Source organism: Aplidium turbinatum, chromosome 5 (genome assembly GCF_918807975.1).
Source record: "Aplidium turbinatum chromosome 5, kaAplTurb1.1, whole genome shotgun sequence".
Lineage (NCBI taxonomy): Eukaryota > Metazoa > Chordata > Ascidiacea > Aplousobranchia > Polyclinidae > Aplidium > Aplidium turbinatum.
In genome coordinates this window covers 5,345,109-5,369,761 of record NC_137476.1, presented here as the reverse complement: position 1 = coordinate 5,369,761, position 24,653 = coordinate 5,345,109, and the positions used below count along the sequence as shown (strand labels likewise).

The window sequence follows — 24,653 nt, the reverse complement described above, 5'->3', positions numbered from 1 at the left end:
GCTGAACTGAGAACTGAACGCGAACTGAGAAAGCAATCAACGTGAAGCGCTCTAGGCAAGGAAACCAGAACGTAGGAACATAATATAGACTAAACGTAATTTTACAACACATACAAAACTGTAAAATACTGATTAAAGTATTGTACGTTTCATTAAGCTTCATACGAACCATTCGAAGAAAACTATTTTGTGTTTTCATCTACTGAGACGCTTTCCGCTGATGATGCAAGTGAAGCCTGTAGGAACTTAGATTCAACTCTTGTTCATATTCACGATGAAGCAACACAAAAATTTTTGGGACCAAATGTCAACAAACGTGAAAATCAATCAACATGGGAATTAGCTGGTAAATGTTTGTGTTGCTTAAAATGTATTAGTTCATTATATCTTCAAGAAAATGAAGTATCTTCCGACAGGTGTCAAACCCACAACAATGCTTGAAATGAACGACTCGGTTACATGCCTTGTAATGCAAAGAAATTTATTTTTACACGAGTCAGTTCAAACATATATGGCTAAAAATTGATTTCGATCAGAAGGAAGCTAGATCATCTTCATTTAAGCTTATTTAAATAGAGTCTATTTTGAGTAATATTCTATTTGAATAGGCTTAACTAAAGATGATCTAGCTTCTAGCTAATCGAAATCGATTTTTAGCTATATATTATTGAACTGATTCGTGTGAAATTAAATTTCTTTGCATTCATTATATCTTATTCTTAATGATACATTTGTGGAATGAGGTGTATTTCTTTCTGCATTTAAATACTCGCAACTTTTAACCTAACAATTTTGTTAAGAGTAGTTGTTTCCTAAAGGTTTTGTTTGCAATGTGGCCAACCTGTAGAGTGGACTTTTTAATACATTTTTTTGAAATATGTCATACAAATTTTATCTTGGTATTGTGCTGTATGAAACAGAATGTGTTGAGATGATTTTACTTCTCCCAGAAGTAGATGCGAATTTGTAAATGTAGCCTACCACAATAGCTGAAGCCATCGATGCAAAATGAGGAGCGATTTATGTAAAGTTAAACCAAGCTTTGACAAACTTATTTTTGTAAGTTGTACTTGGAAGACGATGCTATTTTTCCGTTGCACCTAAAAAGTCATATTTTCTTCAATCATATATTAAGTTATTTCGCACATTACATTTTTTAATAAAGACAACTAATAGTTTATTTCATTTATGTTTATCTAACGTGGTTGTTTAGATGCATGGATTGGATTACGACTAAACGAAGACCACGTTAGACTTTGGCCTGACCAACAAAACATAACTTATTCTAATTGGGATGAAGGAGAACCAAACACAAACTTCTCTTGCACGTACATGTCTGAAAGCAACAAGTGGAAAACACAAACTTGCTCAGAAGGAAGCGGCAATTTTAAAGCTTACTATATTTGTCAAAAACCAGGTACAAACATAAAGAAATTTCTTCAATAGGCCCGTATCGAATATAAATGTAAAAAAATAGTACTAACGATTGACCGACTAGACTGAACAATAGGTCGATCCAGTCTAAATCCTAAACGTTTTACAGTTTTGTTACTTTGTTTAATTATTCTTTTTTTTTTGTCAGAAAGAGAAATTCCCACTTTTGTGGATATTACATCGCCTCTTTGTGGTAGTGATAAAAAAAGTGAATTACATGTTACCTGGCGTCCTTCTCCATACATGACACAAATAAACCACACTCTCACTCTCACTGGGAAAGACGCAATTGAGGTCATCCATTACGAACTGTATTACGAGCAAAATAGAAGGGAAACATATTCATTATCATTTTATGGATTAAAACCTCGGGAACCATACCATTTAGAGGTACTTTGTCGTTATAGTAACTTGTAATGCATACAGCATACCCAGCTACCAAAATTAGTCTTGTTTACTTTCTGCAGACGTTGCATCAATGTGAATAAGACCAATTTGTCAGGCTGGTTAGGCAAAATATCGAAATAATTTTGTTATATAAACGAGTTAGATTAGGATGAAGTTAAAGCTTAAGTGATCATTTTAACTTAATGTGTGTGATGTATTCTTGTGCGGAAAATTTGTTGAGAGCACAAAGTTATCATCAATCACTACATGTGTTCTCATAAGCTTCCAAAGCTGCATTATACATATGTTTGCTTTCAATTGCATTCTGTGACTTGTTTTCGACTAACTACTGATACTACACTTGAGTTTCTTGAAATATTGTGTGCAGACTTTCTTTGTATGTTTTTAACATCAAAATTCAATTGCAAAATGTCATCATCGGTGATCTTTATTATAAAATTTTGTTATGAATTACTAACCGTATCGCTTGCTTTTTCAGATATTGGTTGCTCCTACGTATTGCTCGAAACCAATAATCTCAACTTTCACCCAAGTTTCAGGCTACGTCACACCTGGACCATTGAGCAATGCGACGTTACAACAACCCAGCAACAATACCTGCATAGTGACGTGGACGTGGCCACAAGACAAGGAACATACAATTGAACTTTTTTCTGTAAGAGTAAATATTTGTATCTATTTATCATAAATAAATAGACATGAAAGAATAAATAAACTAATGAAGACCTTACACATAAAGATTTATCAGTGATTGGGTATGTCGTAATAATAGCGATGACATAGCAGATGATTTTGACTTACCTTCAACCTTCATTTGTACTGACGAAGCTTGGAAAGCTAATAATGGTGCAATATTTTTCTTCAGTCATTTGCTTGTAAAACAAGTAATATTATTTGCTGACGTTACTGGTGTTATAACAATCGTTGTGGTTACAGCTTGTGTCAATTTACCATATTTTTTAATTATTCTCAGTGGAAATAACAAGTTCTGGTTTCAACAATTCTTCCTTTCCTTGCAATTGGTTTTGTTATTATACGTTACTTCTTTTCTGTACTGTATAAATAGGCATGCAGTATCACGCCATAATGACTTTATCTCCGAATTCATTCCAATAGCATTATTTTGTGTTGGAAAAGTATTCAATCACTCTCAAAATATCCCAAAACTCTTACAAATTTTGTTAAAAGAACAATGTCACGTATGTACATGGAATTTATTTTCAGTTGAATTTTGCAGTAAGCTGTCAACTATTATTTCCATTGGTATCTAAGTATCAGTGGGGTTAGTTTTGTTTCAAATTCATATTTGATTAGAAAGTTTTACATGACAAAAGATCCCTCAATAAAAGTAAAACCGAAGATAAATTTATATAAAATATAAAACCATGCTGGTTAGTAAAGTCTGCCTGTAGATATTCACAACATTCTACGTTGTTAACCCTTACGAGGTTGGGCTCCCTGGAGTCTTGCTCAGTTTGGGGGGGGGGCTGTCGATTCTTCTTATGCTTTAGGAGTGATATCTCTGTTATTTTTTAAGGTACGGCTTCAAACTTTGGGATTCACTTTGTAAAATTATTCACGCTGAGCATATCCGAAAATTAAACCTATGTGAATTTTAGAACTGCTCATAGACGTTGAAATGTTGAGGTGACTTATGACTTTTGGATTATTTTGCGATTAAAGCAATTGTAGCGTGAGTTTACACATTATTTTTTGGTAGAGTAATGAAGAACATGCATTGCCATGTTGTGATTAAATTTTTTTTACATAATCTCAATTTGAATCTATATTTTTCATGCAAAATAATAACTTTTCCCACGCTCAAAATAAAGCTCGCTTCTTGACTAAAAGAACAATGCTTCATCAATTACATGCAGTAATGAGATTTCTGAACGCGTGTCACACCAATTTGGATTATGATCTTGTGACCTCGGTTCCAAGAACAGCAACTCCTACGCTTTATTAACAAATGTAGACCAGCTGAAGAAGCAGGGTGGCGTTTATCAAATACTATTATGTAATCCACGAAACGAATGGAAGATCATGCAACAAAAAAAGCGGTTTAAATGCAATGTATTGTAGTTGCAACAGCGTCTCTCAATGTAAGTTCAATGTGAACTCGGCTACATACAAGGCTAGTACTAGGAGTAAGATTACCCGATAAAGTCGATGATGCTTTACATAAACAGAAGTCAGAAAGAAATTCAAAATAAAACAGTTACGGTTCATTAATTAACAGAACGTCACAACGCTTTTCATCAAAAGGAAAATCTGTAATGCCTCGGGTCATTTTCTTGTGGATTCAATAAGCTCTCTAAGATTCATATGCCACACACTAAAATCCAAACAATATTTAGATTTATTCAAAGTAGTATTTATTATGCGTCAAATCATTGTGAACCTGGAGAAATACTTTACAAAAAATTAGCTGCCTTTTTTTTTTTGCCTAATGGGCGTTTATGCGATAAAAATGTCAGTTTGGCAGCAAAATATTGATAAGTATTTTGATTTGGTTACAGCAATACCGGACTGCAGCAATTGGCACAAGGCTCTTGCAGCAACGTTTTTCAACTTGATTCAATGGTAAAGCAACCTGTGTTCTGTCAGGTTATATACACACAAATTCAGAAATATTTAAGAATATGCAATGAGGCACATTGAAATTACAAGTGGCTGCACATTTACAGTTCGATAATACGAGAAATTGAATACAACGCTAATACAATCATTTCGACGTGGATTCAACATTGCAAGACGATGTAAACATGCGCGGGTTTGCAATTAGATCACTTCTCTTCTGTCCTTGTTTGTATAAAAGTCATAAAATCAGTCGTTGTATCCGTGCTAAAATTCAGCTATGCTCAAACCGCATTATATTGATATTTTCTAAATAGAAAATGGATTTATAAAATATGAATACAATACTGTTTCAGCATATAAAAATGCTGAATTTTACATCGAGTATTACGATTAGTTTTATGACCCACTTTTTATACAAAAAAGGATAGATGATTTTGATAAGCAATCTAATTGCAAAACCGCACATGTTTACAAGTATTCAACGTCTTGATATGTTGAATCAACGTAAAAATAGCTATCTGTCTAATAAAAGGAAAATCTCTCATTGAGCTCCGCGTTTTATTTAGGCTGTGGTTGAAGCCAAAGTTTATAAAACCGCAATCATTCAAATAGTTTATTCTGCGCAAAAGCAAACTTGACATACTCGTATGGAATGTGCAGGGCATAAAGGCTTTTCACAGCATTGACATTGGCCACGGTTTTTTGGTAGTTTATTTTTTGTGGCTTTGGCACCTTCTCAATAAGCAAACGCAGTAGTTGTCCACCGTGGGGACTTCGCTTTGCACGTGAATGAACCAACCCATCCTTTGGTCGATGATATCGGTGCCACCCTTTGTGAAGTCGTAAAGCTTATACAAGTCTGGCTTCTTTTTGCCGTCATCCTTGGTAATCCCCAATAGAGGTTGCATGGTCGTCAACATCAACACATTCCGCATGCCAGAATTCTTCGTTTTTACTACATAAGAATGTAGGCTGAGATCAGCCTCACTCGTCTGCCAATAAATTTCGTACGAAGATTTCTCCCTACCACTCACTTGCTTCACTTCCAGGGGTATTCCTCTACGTATAGCGTTGAGGGTTCCAGCTGACGTTATACCCCTCTCAAGCAACCACTGCGCGAGTGGTATGGAGGTGTAAAAGCGGTCATACAAAATATTCCGACCTTGAAGGTCACCGTGTTGTTCCAGGCTCATCACCATTCCTTTTACCAGTTCTTCTGTTCCACGAACGTAAAAATTAAATGGCATTTCCTTTGGTTTACCTGAATAGACCGATACCGCAAATGTGTATGGGAATCTGCTGGAGTTTACCGACTTGAACAGAAGGCCATATTTCGCAGGCTTGTTTGGGTTATATTGCTTGAAGGCAATTTGTGTCCTCATGGGGTATAGCGTTTTGTCCAACGACAAGTAGTCACCTGGAATGACATGTTTGCCGCAGTTTTCGTTAAACATTTCGAAAACGACTCGAAATGCGGCCAACCGGTCATTCTTCCAACGTTGCGGCCTAGTATTTTGGTCGTCGAACGAAATGTTCGAAAATAAAAATTTAAAGCGGTTCTTGCTCATTGTTGCACTAAACACGGGATGTCCTTGCAGTTGATTGAACAATACATCCGTGGAATGACCAGCCTGTCCTAAAAGCCCCCGAAAATACTCCAATTCAACAAAGGCCAGCATCTCCTCGTTGTTGGTTGGGCCAAAATAGCAGTACCTGCTGTCATCTAAAATTCTCTCTGGCAATTGAGAAATGAGTGTGGCAATTTTTCTATTTGTTTCTTGAACAATAATGTTCAAAATGTTTAAAGAAAAAAATAGTTCCCATGCTTGCCGAGGGGTCTTGGCTTCTTTGGCTTCTCCTCTAACACCAATCGGGCCAGATATAATGTTAGCCCGGCCCCTTCTCCCATTGTGCACCGGTCTCGCATTAGACCAAGTAATGCTGACGCCGCCCTCTTGTCTGTTCTTTGGCTTTTCTACAAAAGTTGTATAAGACTTCAGTGTGTCAGGAAAACTCAACAGCATCGTAGTTGTTCATGTCGAGATAGGAGTCTATGCTGTTCACCAGTCTTTTCGATGTTATAATCCGTCCTGATGGCGCAAACTCCGGTTGAACATCGCCCATGGAAGGTAACTGGTCGTCAATCTCGATCGGAATCGCTGTTGCGGAAGTTGACGGAGAAGAATCCGCTTCTTCATCTGAATCGGAGTGCCATAAATCCTCCAAATCATCCGCCTGGCTTTCGTCGTCAGAATCCAGTAAAACATGTTGCAATATTTCTTCAGCACTGAATACTTGCCTTGCCATGTTTTATTTAAAAGTGAAAAGGACGTAATTTTTTTAATAATGGCGTTGAAATACTAAAGAAAATGTATAATGAAACAAATTGTTAGTCCCATAGAAACTAGTTAGAAAAAAACTGTTACACAGAATTATAAAAATCGAGAATAAATCAAAACTTTGCAATATAATAAATTGTCAGACCGTTGTTAAAAATTGTGAAGTGCACTTTACATATTTACTGATGATGAAACTATATGAATGCTATGGTTATCTATGGTGATTCAGATTAGCTTTTTGAGCAATGCTTCACGTTTATGATAAACTACACGTAGAAGGGAAATCCAACAGGCGTTTGCACAATATCGTCGTTTAGCGACGTAGATTCGACGAAAGCGGCGTAATAAATAGTAGGCCTACCTGGTATCAATATTGGCTGTTTCTGCAATGTTGCGTTATGACCATGAACGCCACGTGGCTTGAAAAACAACATTATAACGCTGAATGAAACCATGTGCATGAAACTGATAATCTATCTAATAAAATTATCTCTGATGTAAATTCAACGATTGGGCAATGGTATGTCTCAACAAAATTACCAAATATTCCATCATTTTGACGGCTAGAATGCATTGTTGAACCTAAACCGAAAAATATAGATGCGTTGTTCATTCATAATTTTTGATATTTGTTTATATGTTTAGTGAAAATAAGCTGTCATTCTTGTTATTATATTGAAAACGAAAAGAGCAGTTTGCAAAACGTCTATATTACCATGAATGCGGTTTCATCTATTTTGATTGTCCCTTGCTGTAGGCCTACTCAGGCAAGTTGTAATTATCACAATCTAACTTTTCCAAACTGTGAGCACTATATCTCGATGCGCATTTGTGTATTGTGAGAAAATTTTGATGGTGTCCAAAAATCAAATACTATTTACAAAATAACTCGGTCTCTTACAATATCCTCATATGTCACATCAACAAATACTTTCCTGACTTACCAATAGGCCTAACTAAGGTAATAAAGAAACATTCTACTAACGGACAGTTCAGTGATAAAAAAAATCCAAAAGTTTGATATTTCTTGCAAATGCAAACAATATAAGTTTTTCATAAAAAGATGAAGTTCAATAGCATTACAAGAATTCCATTACTATAATTCAAAAAGAACCTTTCCATTACTTGGGTTGACCCTTGCGATTACCCCGCATATGAGTTATGTTATGTACCACTATAGTTCACCGTACTGCCGATTGCCTAAAGCATGAAAAAAGTTGCATCTGTCTGCGGTTATAAGTTATATTTTTTTCTAAATTCAACTAAAACAGCTATTCGCATTATGAAACAGTTGGATAAGTGCCATAAATCAAACTATGGAATAAGTTTGTATCTCTATAAAAACGCCTGCCTGCAAAATGATACCATGTTCATAAAAATTACTAGATGTACATAACGCAATATACTTTATGATATTATATTTTCTGATTATACATTTCCAGTCCTTGTCACAGACTGCATAATGCTTACTCATTCACTTTCAATGTAACTGAAAGTAGTTATTAGATAAAACCTATATATCACACGCGCTATCAAGTAAAAGCGTTCTATTTTACATTGATTGGATTGGCTCAATATGAGATGGCTACTTCTAAACTACACTTATGAAGGCAGAGTCTGCAATTGCTTGAATTTTTGCAGGTGTTACCTACAATAAATAATGCGATTAATCGAATACAATTCTCACACAACTCGTGAATATGTCTAGTCAATCAGCGCTGACATAATGCTGGATGATGCATTATTGTTTATTGAATAATTTAGTAAATATGCGTAACTTCATTTGTTTGTTATTGTGAGACGAAACTAGGAAGAATGGAAATAGAAATGGATAAAATAAAGGTATTTTTATTCAATGTAAACGCGCTGCCGCGTGTCATTATCTAACTAAAATATCTCTCGCCGCTAGCCTATGTCGATTCATCGTTTTCTGACGTCACGTCCATTCGATAATAAACGATTTCTTTCATGCATTCTCAGTTCAGTTTGGCAGTTACCCGCCTTTCCGTCGATTCAACGTTGCAAGACGTCGCATAAGTTCATATCTTTAGTTTGGTAAACGGAGATAAGATTTCATTGTGACATTGCTATGCCAACTTATATTTCACATGAGACAACTTGACAAGTAAATACACAAGTTTTCACAATTTATGACGAATTATAGCACATGGAAATGTTACGCTACAATTGCTTTGCGAGGTACTGCATCGCGGTTTAGTTTATCAGTGACAGTGAACCTGGTACAAGAAGCCTCGAATATATTGATTCAACTAAGCTGCATCACGTATAAACGTGGTGGAACGATCGTCCTTTTCACAAAAGCGTGATGTTCTGGTTTATCCTACACAAATGAGAAGCGTATTGCATTTCAAATCTTTACATGTCGACTTGGAAATAAATGTTTACAAGTATATGTGAGAAGCTTTGGGAACATCGACGCCTTTTCTGCTTTTGATAGTGTGTCGGACAAAAGGAAAGATTTGAAACCAAAATCATAATATGTTACAGAGCAGCTTCTATAGTAGGCAATAACGTTGTAGCCTATGCTTTGTTTGATTGAAAGGACATAATTGTCTGCGAAATTTTGCATTCTCGCTCTAGATGCATTGGCACCAAGTCTTATGTTTAATTTTACGCAATTTCAACCGCAAGCGACGGTAACTCATCGTATCAAAGTTGAAGCTTTTCTTGTATCGACGTCGCTTATAAGCCGTGGTGAGAACAAAAGGTCCACGCATACTGTCAATTTCCTTCACGCTGTGAAGCAGTTAGGATTAACGAGACATGGGCCAAATTAATTACTTTCATCCAGCTGGTGGGAAAATTTTGAACAATAGAATATGAAATATTTCAGAGGATGTGCTGAGAAATGCCTTATATCTCTCAATTTATAACCTTTATTCGCTCAAAATTTCAGCTCAATAGAGGTGAATGAAAGTTAGGAAAAGTCAAGAAATCTCATAGTCGCAGCCTCAGTGGTTTTAGAGATACAACTGTTGATGCAAAAAAGTTGAATTGACAGCCCCCCCCCAACCTTCAAACAGTTAAAGTCTATTGCAGCTTTGAGTGATGATTTCATAAAGCATTCAATGTTTACAATGCCAGTGCATGTCCCAATCAAATAACAAAGTAAATTGTCAGAATATCGATTGTTCATGTACACTACTACTTAAAGCTATGTTACTGCAACTGATCTTGTTTCTTTTATTGTATAAACATTTTTCGACAAACTTTGTTTATCAACAGGTCAAAGTCATGAAGTTCCCCAACATTACAAGGAATGGTAGCTACGAAGCAATTGCCAGGTCGCTCACAAAAGAAAACATTCAACTAAATATGACGTCACACAATCGATCCGTTTCTTTTCCTGCTTTACCAAATCGTCGTCACGTGATTGAAGTTTTTGGCCAATCATGTGCAGGGAATGGAGTAGCAGCCACAGCGTTTGGAGAATGTATTGCACCGATTTCAAGTGAGGATTCAATAATATTGAAAAATGTACCTTTAATTTTTTGACAATTTCCATGATCTCTGCTGTACAGTATATGATAAGTTATTGTCCTATTTTTTGCTCAGGCCCCTCATCAATACCGTCAATATCTGTGGGCGAGTCATCAAGCAACGGTTACATCGTTTCAATGAGATTTGCTGATGAACTCAATGGCCCAGTAAGGTACACAAAAATGAACGACTTATGGTCTTATATAATTGCATGCATTTGTATATCTTTTTTCATGTTGCTACTCAAGTACAGATGTACAGTAAAGACCATTGCTTTGTAATGTCAAACTGATAATTTAAACGTGTACCGGTAGTCCAAGATTTTATATTACTTACAAGTTTTCAGCCAATGCCATGTTTGGTAGCATCAATATCATAAACATGGAACAAGCAAATGCATAAATGTGACACAAACAGAATGAAGGTTAAATCATTTCATATTAGAATATGTGAGAACGAAAAGTTATCAATCACATTTGAAAAAAATAAATTCAAAGCTTTGTAAGCAATTATACCATAAATCTTAAATATCCTGCTAAGGTATCTACGTCAAAAAAGTGCCTTTGGAGGCTAGGGTACCAGGTTTAGGTACCGATATCTCGGCAATGTATTCAGAGTGTTCGTGGTACAGATATTTGAAGTCATCTGAATTTATTTTATTCAAATGTGACCTAAGTAACCTACTTTTTCGTTTTCTTCTCACTTTTTATTTTATTTAAATTTGCTTTATATTTATTACAACATTATTGTTTTTGATACAATCCTTTAAATCCAGTTTCATCTTCCTGGTTATGCATCATATTGGCAACCATGAGTCAACATTACACCTACTTACTTTTACTATCTTTACGTTTTCTCACAGTTGTTACTTCCTGGTTGCGCAATTTGCTGACTCATCATTGTTTAATAACAAGCCAAAATTTCTTTCGCAATCACTTCTCGCTGATATGGAGTCTACTAATGCATCAGAAGCGAATAATGGACTTCCTTATCTGGCGTTTGCTGTTACAGAGTAAGATTATACAGTATTTTTGAAGATATACACTATAGCCTGGTCATGACAGAAACTGTGAATTGAATTTTTTTTTGTACTAGATATCAATTTCAATTTTCAGCTACATATACAGAGTGGCACTTTTATATTTGCAGAAAAATATAATCCTTCTTTCTTATTTTTGCATCAGCTTGGAAAAGCAAGGCATCCTATTTACTTTGGGAGATGACCGTATTACTAGCTGTGACATTAACGGAGAGTCAACAACCACATCCACTGTACGTCAAAAACGCAGTGAACTTGCTGGAAGGACATACGAAGCACGAAACTTTCCTGTTGTGCAAAATAAAAACTATGCGTAAGATATGCTGCAAAGCTTACACGATGTAGGAAAAAATGTTACCTATTTTTTGCTAGAGTGTTCACAAATAATACTTGTGTTTCACACGTAACAACTTGATCTGGAAATTTTATTGTCATATTTGCCAGCTCTTATATCATACTCTATTAGGTTTTATTAGAATATTGACTTCAAACAATAAAAATAAATTTGTTAGACTTAAAATAGTTTCAACAAAAGTCTTGTTTCATCATAGTTTCAACATTGTATGCATTTTTATACAAACAAACTTTGGATTGACAACGTTTAAAAGCGTTGCTACTAAATTTTTCTAGTTTTTTTGTTGTAACGGAATGATTTTGTGAGGTAAATAGTTATCTCTCTACCGAAGCTCTAAATATTTATAATAAACGTTCTCTTGAAAGAAATGTTGAAACAAAGAGATTTGCCTCCTTCAATCACTTTATTACGGTGTTGTCTGAACATGATTTGTTATCTAATAATGCACTTCCTAATAATTTCAAATATTTCTTTAGGATGTATGTTATTTCTTCAACGCCAACTCTAGATGGAAAAATACTCTTTGCATCTAGTGATGCTACGTATTTTGTAAGTCAGCAGAATGAAAACGAAACAGGTAAACACAAAGTTGAATAGCAACAACATTTCGATTGCTAAATGTATCAAAACAAACATTATGTCAGTAAAGCGGATATGATCAATGGGAATTATTATAGTATCATTGTTCATCTGTTTGCTCTGTCAGTGTGATGCGCTGGAGCAAATAGCCGGCCACATCATGTTTAGCTGTCGCATGTATTCCCCTCCCAACGTAATAACAAGCCTCAGTAAACTAGATCACCTGACAAATAATGGATTCCAAGCCTTTCCTTTCGGTCAATCACAAAGCTTTTGTTTAATATTAAAGATGACGACCATTGTACATGTTCCTATTAGTGATGATATCAAACTTTTGTTTACTGTTTCAGGAAACAACGCATGGGTTGCTGGTCCTGTTTTTGCAGTTCTAGCCATCATTTTACTGGCTGTATTTTTAAAACGGTAAGATCAACATAGCTTGCGTTAGGTGTCGCTATCCCTGTACACAACTGCAAGTCAAATTTGTCCAACATACAGCTTTTTTAGGAAAGGTTGTGTTAAAACAATACCAAGTAGTATCGCCCTTGAATGAATACATTTAACCTGCGTAAATGACTGACTGAAATTAACTGAACTTCTAAATTTGGCAATAAATACCAAAATCAAGTCAGTCATTGCATTTGTGACCATTTTACATCTTTTATACAACATATGTTAGAAAGAATTTTTTGATTTTAAACACAAGTTTTATATACCAAAATTTATATTCTTTGATCAGACTCTCCAGTCTCCATTGTGTTACTACTAATATCATTCCTTGTGAAAAAATTGACACCTAATCGCACAGGCACTAATTCTAATAATTTTAAAGTGTTTTAATTACAGTGCGGTAAAAGAATATAATTTTAGAGCATTTCATCAAGCTACTTTACTTGGTATAGTCAGCATTTAAACAACATAAACTAACGAAACATTCTGAATAAACTTACTGATTTACTTTTTCTTAGAAGGACAGTTTTGCAAAAGTCATCTGCAGAACTGCGTTATCACGTTTCTGAACATCAATCAGGTTAGTCAGTTACCTTTGTTATTATGGAACATTAAAAAAGGCAATCTAGTGATAATTTATGTATTTATCAGCACAAACCAATATTTGAAGTTTGGTCATGCTTAAAGCAACGAATTTTTTCAGAGAAATCACAAAAACCTTTGGAAATTCCCATTGAAAACATTACAATGCTGAACAAACTAGGAGAGGGTCATTTTAGTGAAGTTTGGCGAGCAAGAATTTCATATAAGACTTTCAATTGTGTGGAAGCTGCTGCTAAAATAATAAAAGGCAAGTCTGTATATGCTAGGATGTGCTTTTTTTTAGAAAAATTTAATTAAAAGCAATCATTGTTTATGCAACAATGATAACTAAGAAGGGGAAGCTGAATGGAGATTGAAGTACTGTACCGATTAAGTACCGTTGTATCTATAGTATTGTTTAACAATTGGTATTTGTGTTAATAAAATGTGCTTGCCTTGCTTCGTTTCATCAGTATAGATTCAAAGAAAGTTTCTACGGAAGTTCCACTTTTTTGAATTCCAAAGCAAGACCAGCATGCAAACGACTACGACTATTCATGTCGATGCAGAGCAGGAATAAGCGTCCAAATCTTCTTATCGATACAATTTTCAAGATAGTAAAATTACTCGATCGATGAAAGCAAATTTGTATGTGGACCTTATGGTCTCAAACAAAGAAGATGAAGAAAAATGTGACATGAAAAAATGCTTTTCTTTGTGAGCAATTTGAAGGTGAAATAAAATAACAAGATTAATTCAACTCATTTTTGGCATTGTCGGAATGCATAAAGAACAAACTATCTACCCAGACAACCACTTTATCTGATGCAAATCTGGTAAAGGTACAGTATGGTCAGATGTGCACCCAATCTGGTTACAAGCTAGACCAGGTAAGTAGCTGTCTGGATAGTAACAACCATGTAGGGAAAAACCAACTAAAGAGAAAGAAATATAAAAAACATCTTTTCATTGGTGACTTCTGGTCTTATTTGCTGCTAAACCCATAATTAAACAATTTTGAATCTACGATGTGTATTGCAGGAACTCAACTCACTGTCCATCAGCACCAAGAATTTGAAATGGAATTGGAACTCATGCATATGTTAGGACAAAATCCATTTGTCATTCAACTTTATGGAATCAGCCAAGACGAAGGTCAGTAAGGAATGCATAATTACAATGTCTGTGGTAGGCCAATATTGTAAGAATTTGCATAATCAAGAATTTGTTGAATGTTGCGTGCGTTTAACACTTTTGAGCTAGACTTATAAATGCATAAATGATTTAAATAATGGTATTATGACAGAAAGATAAAAATACATCTACCTCTACAGCGGTGGGATGGCGTAGCAGGTAAGGCGCTCGCTTTCCAATCTTGCAATACTAGTTCAACTCCCAGCTTATGTAGATTGATAAAGCTTTGGTAGAGAGTTTGCTTTGTTGAACCATAGAGAAATAAAACAAAGTAACTTCAGCGGGTTTAACATGATGCATTACATACACAAATATAACATAATTAAAATAAACTCAAACGTTTTCGACACGTACATGTGTCCTCATCAGGAATTACATATCTGCAATATAAATGAAATGAAAATTGTAAGGTAAGTTTGACTTTGCATTATAACTGTAACTGTATACTAACCACACTCCAGACTGAAAAACACAAACTGTGTTTTTCAGTCCTGTTTCAGTCCACTCCTGAGCAGAAGTAGACACAAAGATTACTATTATTTTTTTTTATTTTACTGCTTAGCCTAATCAAATTATAAATCACCAAGCATAAGTTTAGATTAGACCAAAACTATTGTTAGGTAAATTTTATTATCTATTTTTTTTAATTTATCTTTTTAAGAAAATGATTCTGAAGCTCTACTATGTCTCTAATATTACTTGACATAACGATAACTTGTTTCATTTTAGTGTTATTTAATCCATAAATGTTCGAAATACAGTGTAGGCTAAGGGTGTATGCAGTTTTATATGTCTTGGGCAAAGAAGCAAGCTGCACAACTAACAGATCAATACGTGCTGGTGCTGTAGGCTACCTTGATTGAACATTAAAATATTGTTCAATTATACATATAAGATTATTATCTCCACATTGTTTCAATTTTTTTTTTTTTCATTTAACACGTTTTGTGTTTTCTTCTGCAGATAGAAGCATAGCGTTGACAGAACTTGTCGCCAATGGAGATCTACATCAGTTCTTGGTTAAAAATCGACCATCTGCTTCTAAGGATTATGAACCAATCAATCCACTTGGAACCAGAACAATGACGGAATTTTCGCGAGATATTGCATCGGCTAGTGTTTTGTTAGATTGCATCTTATTCTAACAAGTGTAATACTTTACCTATATAGAACTTTGATAAAGCAATTTCTTTTGCTGCATCGAAAGAAACAAAGTTTGCAAAAACGTCAAACGACTTTGTAGCAAATTGATTTATCTAATATTAAATTAAGTTACTTGGCGATATGTGAAGCCGATTCTACTACATATCCCAAGAATACAATTTATTATAATACATTATTGTAACATTAAAACTTGAAAAAATTATTGTTTCAATATTTTATCAAATTGTTCATTTTCAGGGAATGGAATTCATATCCAGCATGAATTTGGTCCATCGTGATCTTGCTTGTAGGAACGTATTGCTGACGGAGGAACTTCGCTGCAAAATATCTGACTTTGGACTTTCCCGTCAAGTCACTGAGACCGAAGGAGTTTATATCAAACTGAACATCAAAGTAGCTAATTATTGAATTTTAATCATTGCTTCAAATTTGAAAAATAATTTGTGCTAACAGCGGTTAAGTGTCGATTTTTACGAACCCACAAGGAATTACTGAACAAACAAAGTTTATCCTTATAGTCTAATGCATATACAGTATTTAGGCAAAGTTTTGAAAGAAGGTATAATTTGATTTCAGCAATTATTTTTAGTTTTTTTTAAGTGCCCCTGACAGGTTGGACCCAAGTATAGTAACTTTTCTAAGCATTTCCTAGCGCAGAATTATGCGTAGCGAAGGTTTTAATCTCAACCTCTAAGCTCGAATGATTAGGGCGAAATTTATACAAAACGACTGCTCTGCAGCGCCACCACAGGCGAAACCCCATATTTCACTGGTCTGGGACGACTTTGGTAGAGTTACGTCATACTGGGTGGGCGTCGTTAGCGACGGATCAAACAAATGCTCTCTAGATGTCATTGGTGGATCATAGTTTGGTCGGAGTTGGTACAAGCGGTTGCTTTTTTCAAAGATTTATTGGTTTTTGCAGTTTAATAAAACTGTACTGGATGCCTTCCTACAAAACCTAAAATATAGTCTACTTATTTAAGTCATTCATATTTACATCATTCATATTTAATTCATCATCATTCATCACTATTCATAAATAAATAAAAGTTCTCTCTCTCACATAATGTGCCTTCAGTTGGCCATTGAAATCCGGTGTAACAGCCATGTGGACTTGAAAATTGTTTCGGATTCGCCAAACAATTCATGACGGCAGCACAATCCGATTGTTGCTTCCGAGAGCATCACCTTGTAGTATCCACTCCAATACATGCCTGTAAGCGACTAATTACCGATACTGCCTGCAAGGAAGTAAAATTACTTCGTTTAGTGTGCATTCTTTAGCGTTTAGGGTATTTTTAGCCTAATGTAGCATCCTTAGGCTACTCTTTTGCTAGGTCTCCGTTTTCTCCTTTCGGTTTATTGCTTTTTCTCCAGTTCTTCCTGCTCCTCATAAAAAAAGTCCTCAGAACTACAGGATGTAACTGTGCCTCAAAATCGGTCAAATTGGTAACACAGCTAGATGTGTCTTTCTTCAAAAGTTCTTTCGTCTGTGGCACTTCATGGCAACGTACACATTCATTGGGCTGGGACATAGACTCGCACTTGTGGCAAACGCACCACCTAGAGTTCCCAGCACGCCACGCATTGCTGGGAAGATCCAAATCGGGTTGGTGGTGTTAACAAAATCATCTCCAGTGAAGTGAAGAGAACATATAAGACTAGTTTTGTATGATCCATCTACTTTCGAACACTTCATGAAAACTTTGACTATTTTCTTCTCAGCACCTTGTTTTGTTTGAAAGCATGAAAAGATAGCACACGTATTTGTCACTGACACTGTCACATAATCAATCAATCAATCGTTTATTTATCAAAAACAAAACACAAAAGTGACATAAAACAATAATACATACAATGTTTAGGTTTTGTTATTGATAGGGAGACAACGAAACGACCATACGGTCTACTAGTCAGTTGCCACCCTGGAAAGAATAATTTGAGTTATGAAACTAATCAACAATTTAACCAAATCAGTTACAATCAAAAAAGAAAACACAAAGAAAACACAAACAAGACTAATACTTTGATTAGTGACTTACAATTAATTGTCAGCTTCATAGAATTGTATACGAGATTTTCGAACGAACAGTAATCATGAAAATTAGTGGACACTGGACACCATGACAATAGATATTGTTGAATATAAGAGCTAGTTTTGCAATTAAGTAACTGTGAAAACTATTGAATTAGTTTTTTCACACAGAAAATCTTTTATACTTTACAAATCTTATTAAATTTGTATGAGGTGTCGATTTCGACACCTCGGCCGTTGGAGGTATATCCGCACGTTGTAGATAGCATAAAAAGATTTTTTAGAAAAATAATATTGAACTATAAAATTTAATAATAATTGAGAAGCTACAGTAAGTTTGAAAACGTTGCGATAACAATTAACCGTATCTGTCACTGCTTTCTTTTGGCGTCAAGAGTTACTGGCCGAGACCATCAGGTCTACGTCTCTCTTATTGCTAATTACTCCGTCGGCTTATATCAAATAACAACGGGAAAAAGTATGCCGTTGGTCACAAGCCTTATCAATCACTTCAATCAACTTATTTCGCAAAATATATTCGTGATTGTGTATTTTAGGTAGAAAAGGTGATAAAGACTCGGTTTTTGACCTATTTTCGCTATTTCTTGGTCAAATTTTTCAATTGACATTTTATTTTGAAAGTCCTCTTGCATAGAACACAGAATTTCATCAATTTTGTTTTTCCGTTTTTGTGCAAACAGTATTCCATGCACTTTTTGCACTACAAAGCAATTTGCACAAATAATAAATTATTTCTAATTGATGTCTGCCAGCAATTTCTCAATTGACATTTTATTTTGAAAGTCCTCTTGCATAGAACACAGAATTTCATCAATTTTGTTTTTCCGTTTTTGTGCAAACAGTATTCTATGCACATTTTGCACTACAAAGCATTTTGCGCAAATAATAAATTATTCCTAATTGATGTCTGCCAGCAAAGAATGACTCATATCGCGTCAAAGACCAACTCCATACCCAGACAGCAAAATCGACGTTGAATCAATGTAAAAATGACGGATTTTGCTGCTTGGGTAGAGAATGGAATTTTAGCGCCGTCGTGTTATGACTGACAGACACAAAATGAAACCGCACGCTAATAGTAAACTGTCAACCAAGCTATTGAATATCAGGAATTTCTTGCATTTTATAACTGGCTGTGACAAAAGGTTTATTGTGAACTTCACAATTATCCGATACCAACATAATCGGGATTAAAAGTTGGGGCAAGAAAAAAAAGTAAAAGTCAAGAAATCTCAGGTTTCTAGCGTCACTGCTTCTATGTGAAATTGCTGAATTAGCAGAGGGCGAGACCATAAGGTCTACGCCAGTAACAGATACGGTTAAGGCCCAAAATAGTGAACTAAATTTCTAAAAGTGTCGATTTCGACACCTTGGCCGTTCTAGTGTTAAACTAAATAGCTTTAATGTAACTTTATGTCATAAAACGCATTTAAGGTGTGATATCAGACAAAAGGTAAATGTAATTTTTGTGACACGTCTCCAGAGCGCAAAACTCCCCAGTCGCTGGATGTCACCTGAGGCGTACTTCGATCAAACATACACCAGTGCAAGTGATGTCTGGTCGTTTGGAGTGGTCATGTGGGAAATTGTGGCATTTGGTTACACCCCGTACAAGAAGTTAAGTGGAAGGGAATTACAAAACAAAGTTCTAAAGGAAAACTACAGATTGCCTCAGCCCAAGCATTGCCGACCTCAATTGTAAGTTTTCAGGATCAAGTTTTCCGTTCTTCTGCATAAGAAACAAATTTCCCTGACTTACTTTTCTTGTTTTTATTTGTATGACCTGGCTTCATAGTAAGACACTAAAAAGTCATTAAAAAGTTATTATTTTTTCCAGGTACAACATAATGCAACGCTGCTGGCACATAATCCCATCTTATCGTCCGACTTTTGAAGAGTTGCGAAAAGAGTTGGATTGTCTTGTTGGTGTAATTGAGGTGATTAATGCAAGTTATAGCAACATAATTTTGAAACAGAAAAACTAATTTATAGGTTTTAATAAAAGTTATAGCAAAATATTTGATTGAATTAGCTAATACTTAGTGGCAATAGCAACCTTGCCTGGCAAAATTGCATTTTATTAGCCTAATATGTTTGATTGGGCCAGCATCAAAACTTTCCTTCAGATTATTTCAAAATTCTTTGTAGCAAACTTGAAAAGTCAAAATTAAGCTTATAAAGTTACAGTGGTCAGATTTTATCTGTTTAAAAGAGATATCAAGACTATAAATACATAGCAAAAAGTTGACTGGCAAAAGCAGCGATCGATAACTTTGTGGTATGAATTAGATGTCCGATACTGACATGCCGCATCATGGGCGAAACATGGTGTGTATCGCTATCAATGTTTGCTATAATCGAATGCCAAACAATTTAACCTAACTAAACTCTTCAGAAATTAAAAAAAAAATTCTAACTAAGCAGCTTTTCCAGCTCAACGCTTGTTGTTGACATTTTGTTGATATTTCTGAGTAAAATCCAGGATTCGTATTAGTTCAGTATTTCATCATAAGCTTATGACTTGGGAAGTCTTGAGGAATATGTAGGCTTATGACTAACTCTATTTGCAAGGAAGGGGAGGCACAACAATACAACAAGGTTGAGCATTATAACAATACATTTTTCCATATTTAAAAATAGTTTTAACAAACAAACGTTTTCGGCTTAACTTAAGCCCTGATCAGGAATCTGAAAATATTTATAAAAATATTTTCTTGTTTTTTGTACAACAAAGCAAACTTTCTTCCGCAACTACGCATAAATTTGTGTCAGCAACTATCAATGCCGTTGTTCAAAGCTCTTCATTTTTGACAGATTTCTAGTCTCCATCACTATCGCTGTGGATGTAACACTGTGGTTAGGCTTGTTACACTGTAGAAAACCAAAAATCGCTCAGTGGTTAACGATCAACTATACCTGACTTGATGAGGGTATTCAATAATGAATTAGCGCTCTGACTAAAAAACAAAAGAAAAACAATACAAGTAGTTCAAGTTCCTGTGACATCTTACTTGACGAATGTAAAAAGTTTTTGTCGATAAAGTATTGGTTAAAAATCGAACATAACACAAGCAGTTTCTACCATCCCGATAACAACAAGCCATGTTTGATGTGAAATCACGCCAGGCAACACTTATTTGTATCGTTGAAAAAAAAACTTAAATTCAGCGATGGTTTGTTTGTTGTTTGTTGTTTCTAAGAGTGTGAAGACTAAACCAGGATAAGGAGGATGTTGGAAATGCAAAAGCAACCCAGACAACAAAATCCACCATTTTCACATGAATTTACCACCTGAATACGTTGAATCAATGTAAAAATGACAGTTTTTGCTCTCTGGAAAGTTGAGACATTAGCAAACCTTAACAGTAAAGTATGCGAGCATTTCAAACAAAAATTAAGATTTTATTCAAGGTTTTGTCCCCATTCCTATACTTTTTTGGATTATTATGGATGCTCTACCACAAATAATACAACTCCTAATAATTATAGGTACAAATTGAACTTTTTAAAACTGAGTGAGAGCAAAAAGTCTTCAATCGAGAAAAAGTTATGTTATTGTATTTGTGTGTGTATATCACTGCTGTAGCGATGACGCAGTGGATATTTTTGCACTCGCTTTCCAATCATGCAATCCTGGTTCGACTCACAACTTCAGCTGGTTGTTGAAAAACACCACTCACTTCTACCCATGGTGTAATAAATTGGTAGGCTAAATTGCTAAAGGAAAGGCGGCTGAAAAATGGAACTGGCTACCCTAGTCTTGTTAGTGCCGATGACTTAGTATAATGAGAACATCATCTTATCATACACCGATGCTTGGAACAAGTATGAGACAGTTTGAATAAAACATTGTTTTGGCACATCTTGTATTTTTTTGATTTTGATTAACTTTTACATGCCTCTTCTATTACAGTTTCTGTATTCCAGGTTACAATTAAATAATTATTGTTAGATTAATTTGCAGTTTTTGTAAAAATAAAATAGGTAAAACTCTCGTAATTATATTTAAAAAGTAAAATTGACACATAAGCTTGTACAGGATAAGTAAAAGAATAGGAAATTCAAAACAGGTTTGAAGCAAACATAGTGAAAATATACATCATGAGAAAGAATGACTGTCTGCGTTATGAAAATGCTGTGAGTTTATCTCTTGCAGAATTACCAACCGGTGTATGAAAACATAATGAAGGAAGCAAACTTATATGAAGACGTGCCCATTGATGCTGTGGGATTTGCTATTGGATGAAGACAAAGTTGTCATTCTTTGCAGAGTTTAGTTTAACTCTGAAAAGAATTTAAACTAGAAATACTTGCAGGACTACGCTGATCCTAAATCCTATACCAATGTCATGTGTTGAAATAATTTTTTTGATGTTATTTATTGTAATTATATGTTAATGTAGCTACGTTTGGAATCCTTGAAAGACATAGCAAAATATTGATTTTACAATTTTTCTCACTTTTTTCTGTGTTAAAAACTTAAAAAGTATTGAAAATGCTTTCAACTTTCTTTACTGTAATTGCATAAGTTTTCCCTATAAACAAAATGAAATCAGTGAATTGGAACTAACGTTTTGCAAACATGTAAGTGGAGGGTAGTTGTTCAAGGTTAACTACAAGTGGAAGGTGATTGTTGTGAAGCTATGCATTTGTTCCCTTGAAAATTGTTGCTTGAGTTAAATATATTCTGGAACTGTACAAAACGAGATTTAAAGTAAATATTCAAAAAAAATGTGACCTTTATTTTTTTGTAATTCTGAGCAACACAAGACGTTTTGTTGCTATTCTCTGGGAGACACAATTATATTGTGTAAAAATGTTAACATGACATTTTTGTTAAGTTGCATTTACTTTGTGTGGTGAACTAACTGTCTACTTGCTTCTCTCTTTTTGTGTTATAGTTCAATAATTACATTTTAATTACTCTGTCGTGTTTGTGATGCTTTTATTACATACTGACTACTAAATCTTACTGTTGTATCTGATTAAAAATCTTCTTGTTTCAAATGTAAGTGATTTTAATTTTTTCACAAAGCTATTTTCTTAAAGAATTAAATTAAAGTAAAGTTCCCTATTGGTTAGGAGTCAAACCAGGATTGCATGAATAGAAAGCGAGAGCCTTTTTCAATGTGCCATCCAAGCGCCTAGCCGCCTGGTGTGCAGTCATGTAGAAGCTTTACTTGAAGCAACAACACGGTTGGCACTGAAACATAAAAAGTTGGTGAGACCAGTGAATCATTGGACCAATCAGATGTTGCAGGTAGGCTACAACGTTTCAACCAATCAGATAGTTACAGGTAAAACAGAGAAAATACGTCAACATATCCGATAGAAAATAAAATCAGTGAACGTTCCGCCTTAGCCAGCGTGGTCTAGTGGATTAAGGCCAGAAAATACATTTTGATGACGTGGGTTCGATTCCCACCCAAACCATACGTATTTTTTCTTTTGTAATTACCAAACAAAGTTCAAAGTAAGATAAATTCTCTGGCTGAATGCTAGAGGGGTCGCTATTGGATGGTAGTCACTCAAACAAATGTTCTGATTGGTTGGCGGTATTTACAAGTCTTACAGGGAGTTGTCACGTTTAATTGGCTATCCAGCATTACAGCACGTCAGCACCCAACACGAGGAAAAATATGATCAAAACACCAGAACTTTTAGGGAAAAAGTTTTTGAAAACCATGTTTGTAGACTCAAACCAACAAAAAACACACAAAAATGCCTTGATTACAATAAAAACTCAGGTTTTTCATTTCAAATCCTTTGAAATGAAAAACCTGAGTAAAGAAAAAACACATTAAATTAATTGTACAATAGCAGTTTGGTTATTGATAATGCAAGTACTAGTGAAACAAAATTATTTGATTTTGATTTAGATCATTCCGCCATAAACCTGGACATTACAGTTTGGAATACTACAAAGTTGGAGTGTCAAGGTTTATTATATTATTCATATTATGGAAATTTGCGTTTCATGACAATAGCACTTCCTTAAAGCAAAGTTATGTCAATGCAACTTTAATCTTTTGCGAACACTCTTGTAAACAAAAAATGTCTTGACAATTTATACCTAAAACACAAGCTTACTCAATACTTATATAATTTTTATGGATTCAGAATATGTGTTCTTTAGAATATAAACTGTTGGAATATAAACTGCTGGACGAATGATTGGGCTGTAGTTTGTACGTACATTCAAGCAGTTTCTACTAAATTTGTATTTAGGCACCCAAGAATCTAAACAACGTTTCATTGTAAACCAGAAAAAAAAAACTTTAACAGCTGGCTTGCAACGCCGAGATAGTTAATCAATTCTGCACATTCCCAGCTGAGGCTAAGGAATGCTGCTATAATTACTGTACTGTACAGGTATACAATAGGAATGGCACGTTAGACGGCATCTTGCTCTATACTATCAACTCTACTATTGTTAAAGCAAATGTAAATATTGGAGTCCGATGGCAACCTGTTGCACTGGCCCGACCTCATTTACTGTTATTGTTCTGTTATCTAGGTTGTATTTTCAATAAAATATTTGAATTTTTTTGCGTTGTAACAACACTAGTAGCCTATGCAAATAGATATTTAATATTTTTAGCATTTTTAATTTTTAAAAACCTGGTAGACCTAGCTGCAACCAGTTACTTACAAATGTATTGGCTGCAACCAGTATACACCATTCAGCATTGCAACTCAAAACAGAATATTAAGAAAAGTTTATTCAATAAAGTCGTTTTTTAATATTTTGTTTCAAATAAAGTTGTAAACAAGACAGGATTATCTGGAAAATGATATGCTAACCTCATGGCATAGGGTAGAATACATCAGATGATATTGTGCTGTTAAATTTTTTTCACGTTCATGCTTGAAAATTATTTCAAAACTTCTTAAAAAACTAAACCAATTTGGTTTTCAAAATGTAAATTAAAACTACTCCACAGTAAAACCCGACTAAGTTCATTCAAA

The 24,653-nt window shown here is 34.8% G+C and overlaps 1 protein-coding gene across 1 annotated transcript; it reads left to right on the top strand.

Moving 5' to 3' along the window:
- Nucleotides 1–1,332: 1,332 nt before the first annotated feature.
- Nucleotides 1,333–22,691, top strand: LOC145770869 (uncharacterized). Its single transcript, XM_082582612.1, has 17 exons — nucleotides 1,333–1,417; nucleotides 1,583–1,824; nucleotides 2,321–2,497; nucleotides 10,008–10,233; nucleotides 10,338–10,434; nucleotides 11,125–11,274; nucleotides 11,447–11,614; nucleotides 12,133–12,233; nucleotides 12,586–12,658; nucleotides 13,204–13,265; nucleotides 13,389–13,535; nucleotides 14,309–14,422; nucleotides 15,425–15,573; nucleotides 15,863–16,018; nucleotides 19,168–19,382; nucleotides 19,522–19,621; nucleotides 21,841–22,691. Exons 1-17 carry the CDS (start codon nucleotides 1,333–1,335, stop codon nucleotides 21,928–21,930), a joined length of 2,352 nt encoding a protein of 783 aa, XP_082438738.1. The 3' UTR covers nucleotides 21,931–22,691.
- Nucleotides 22,692–24,653: the final 1,962 nt, after the last annotated feature.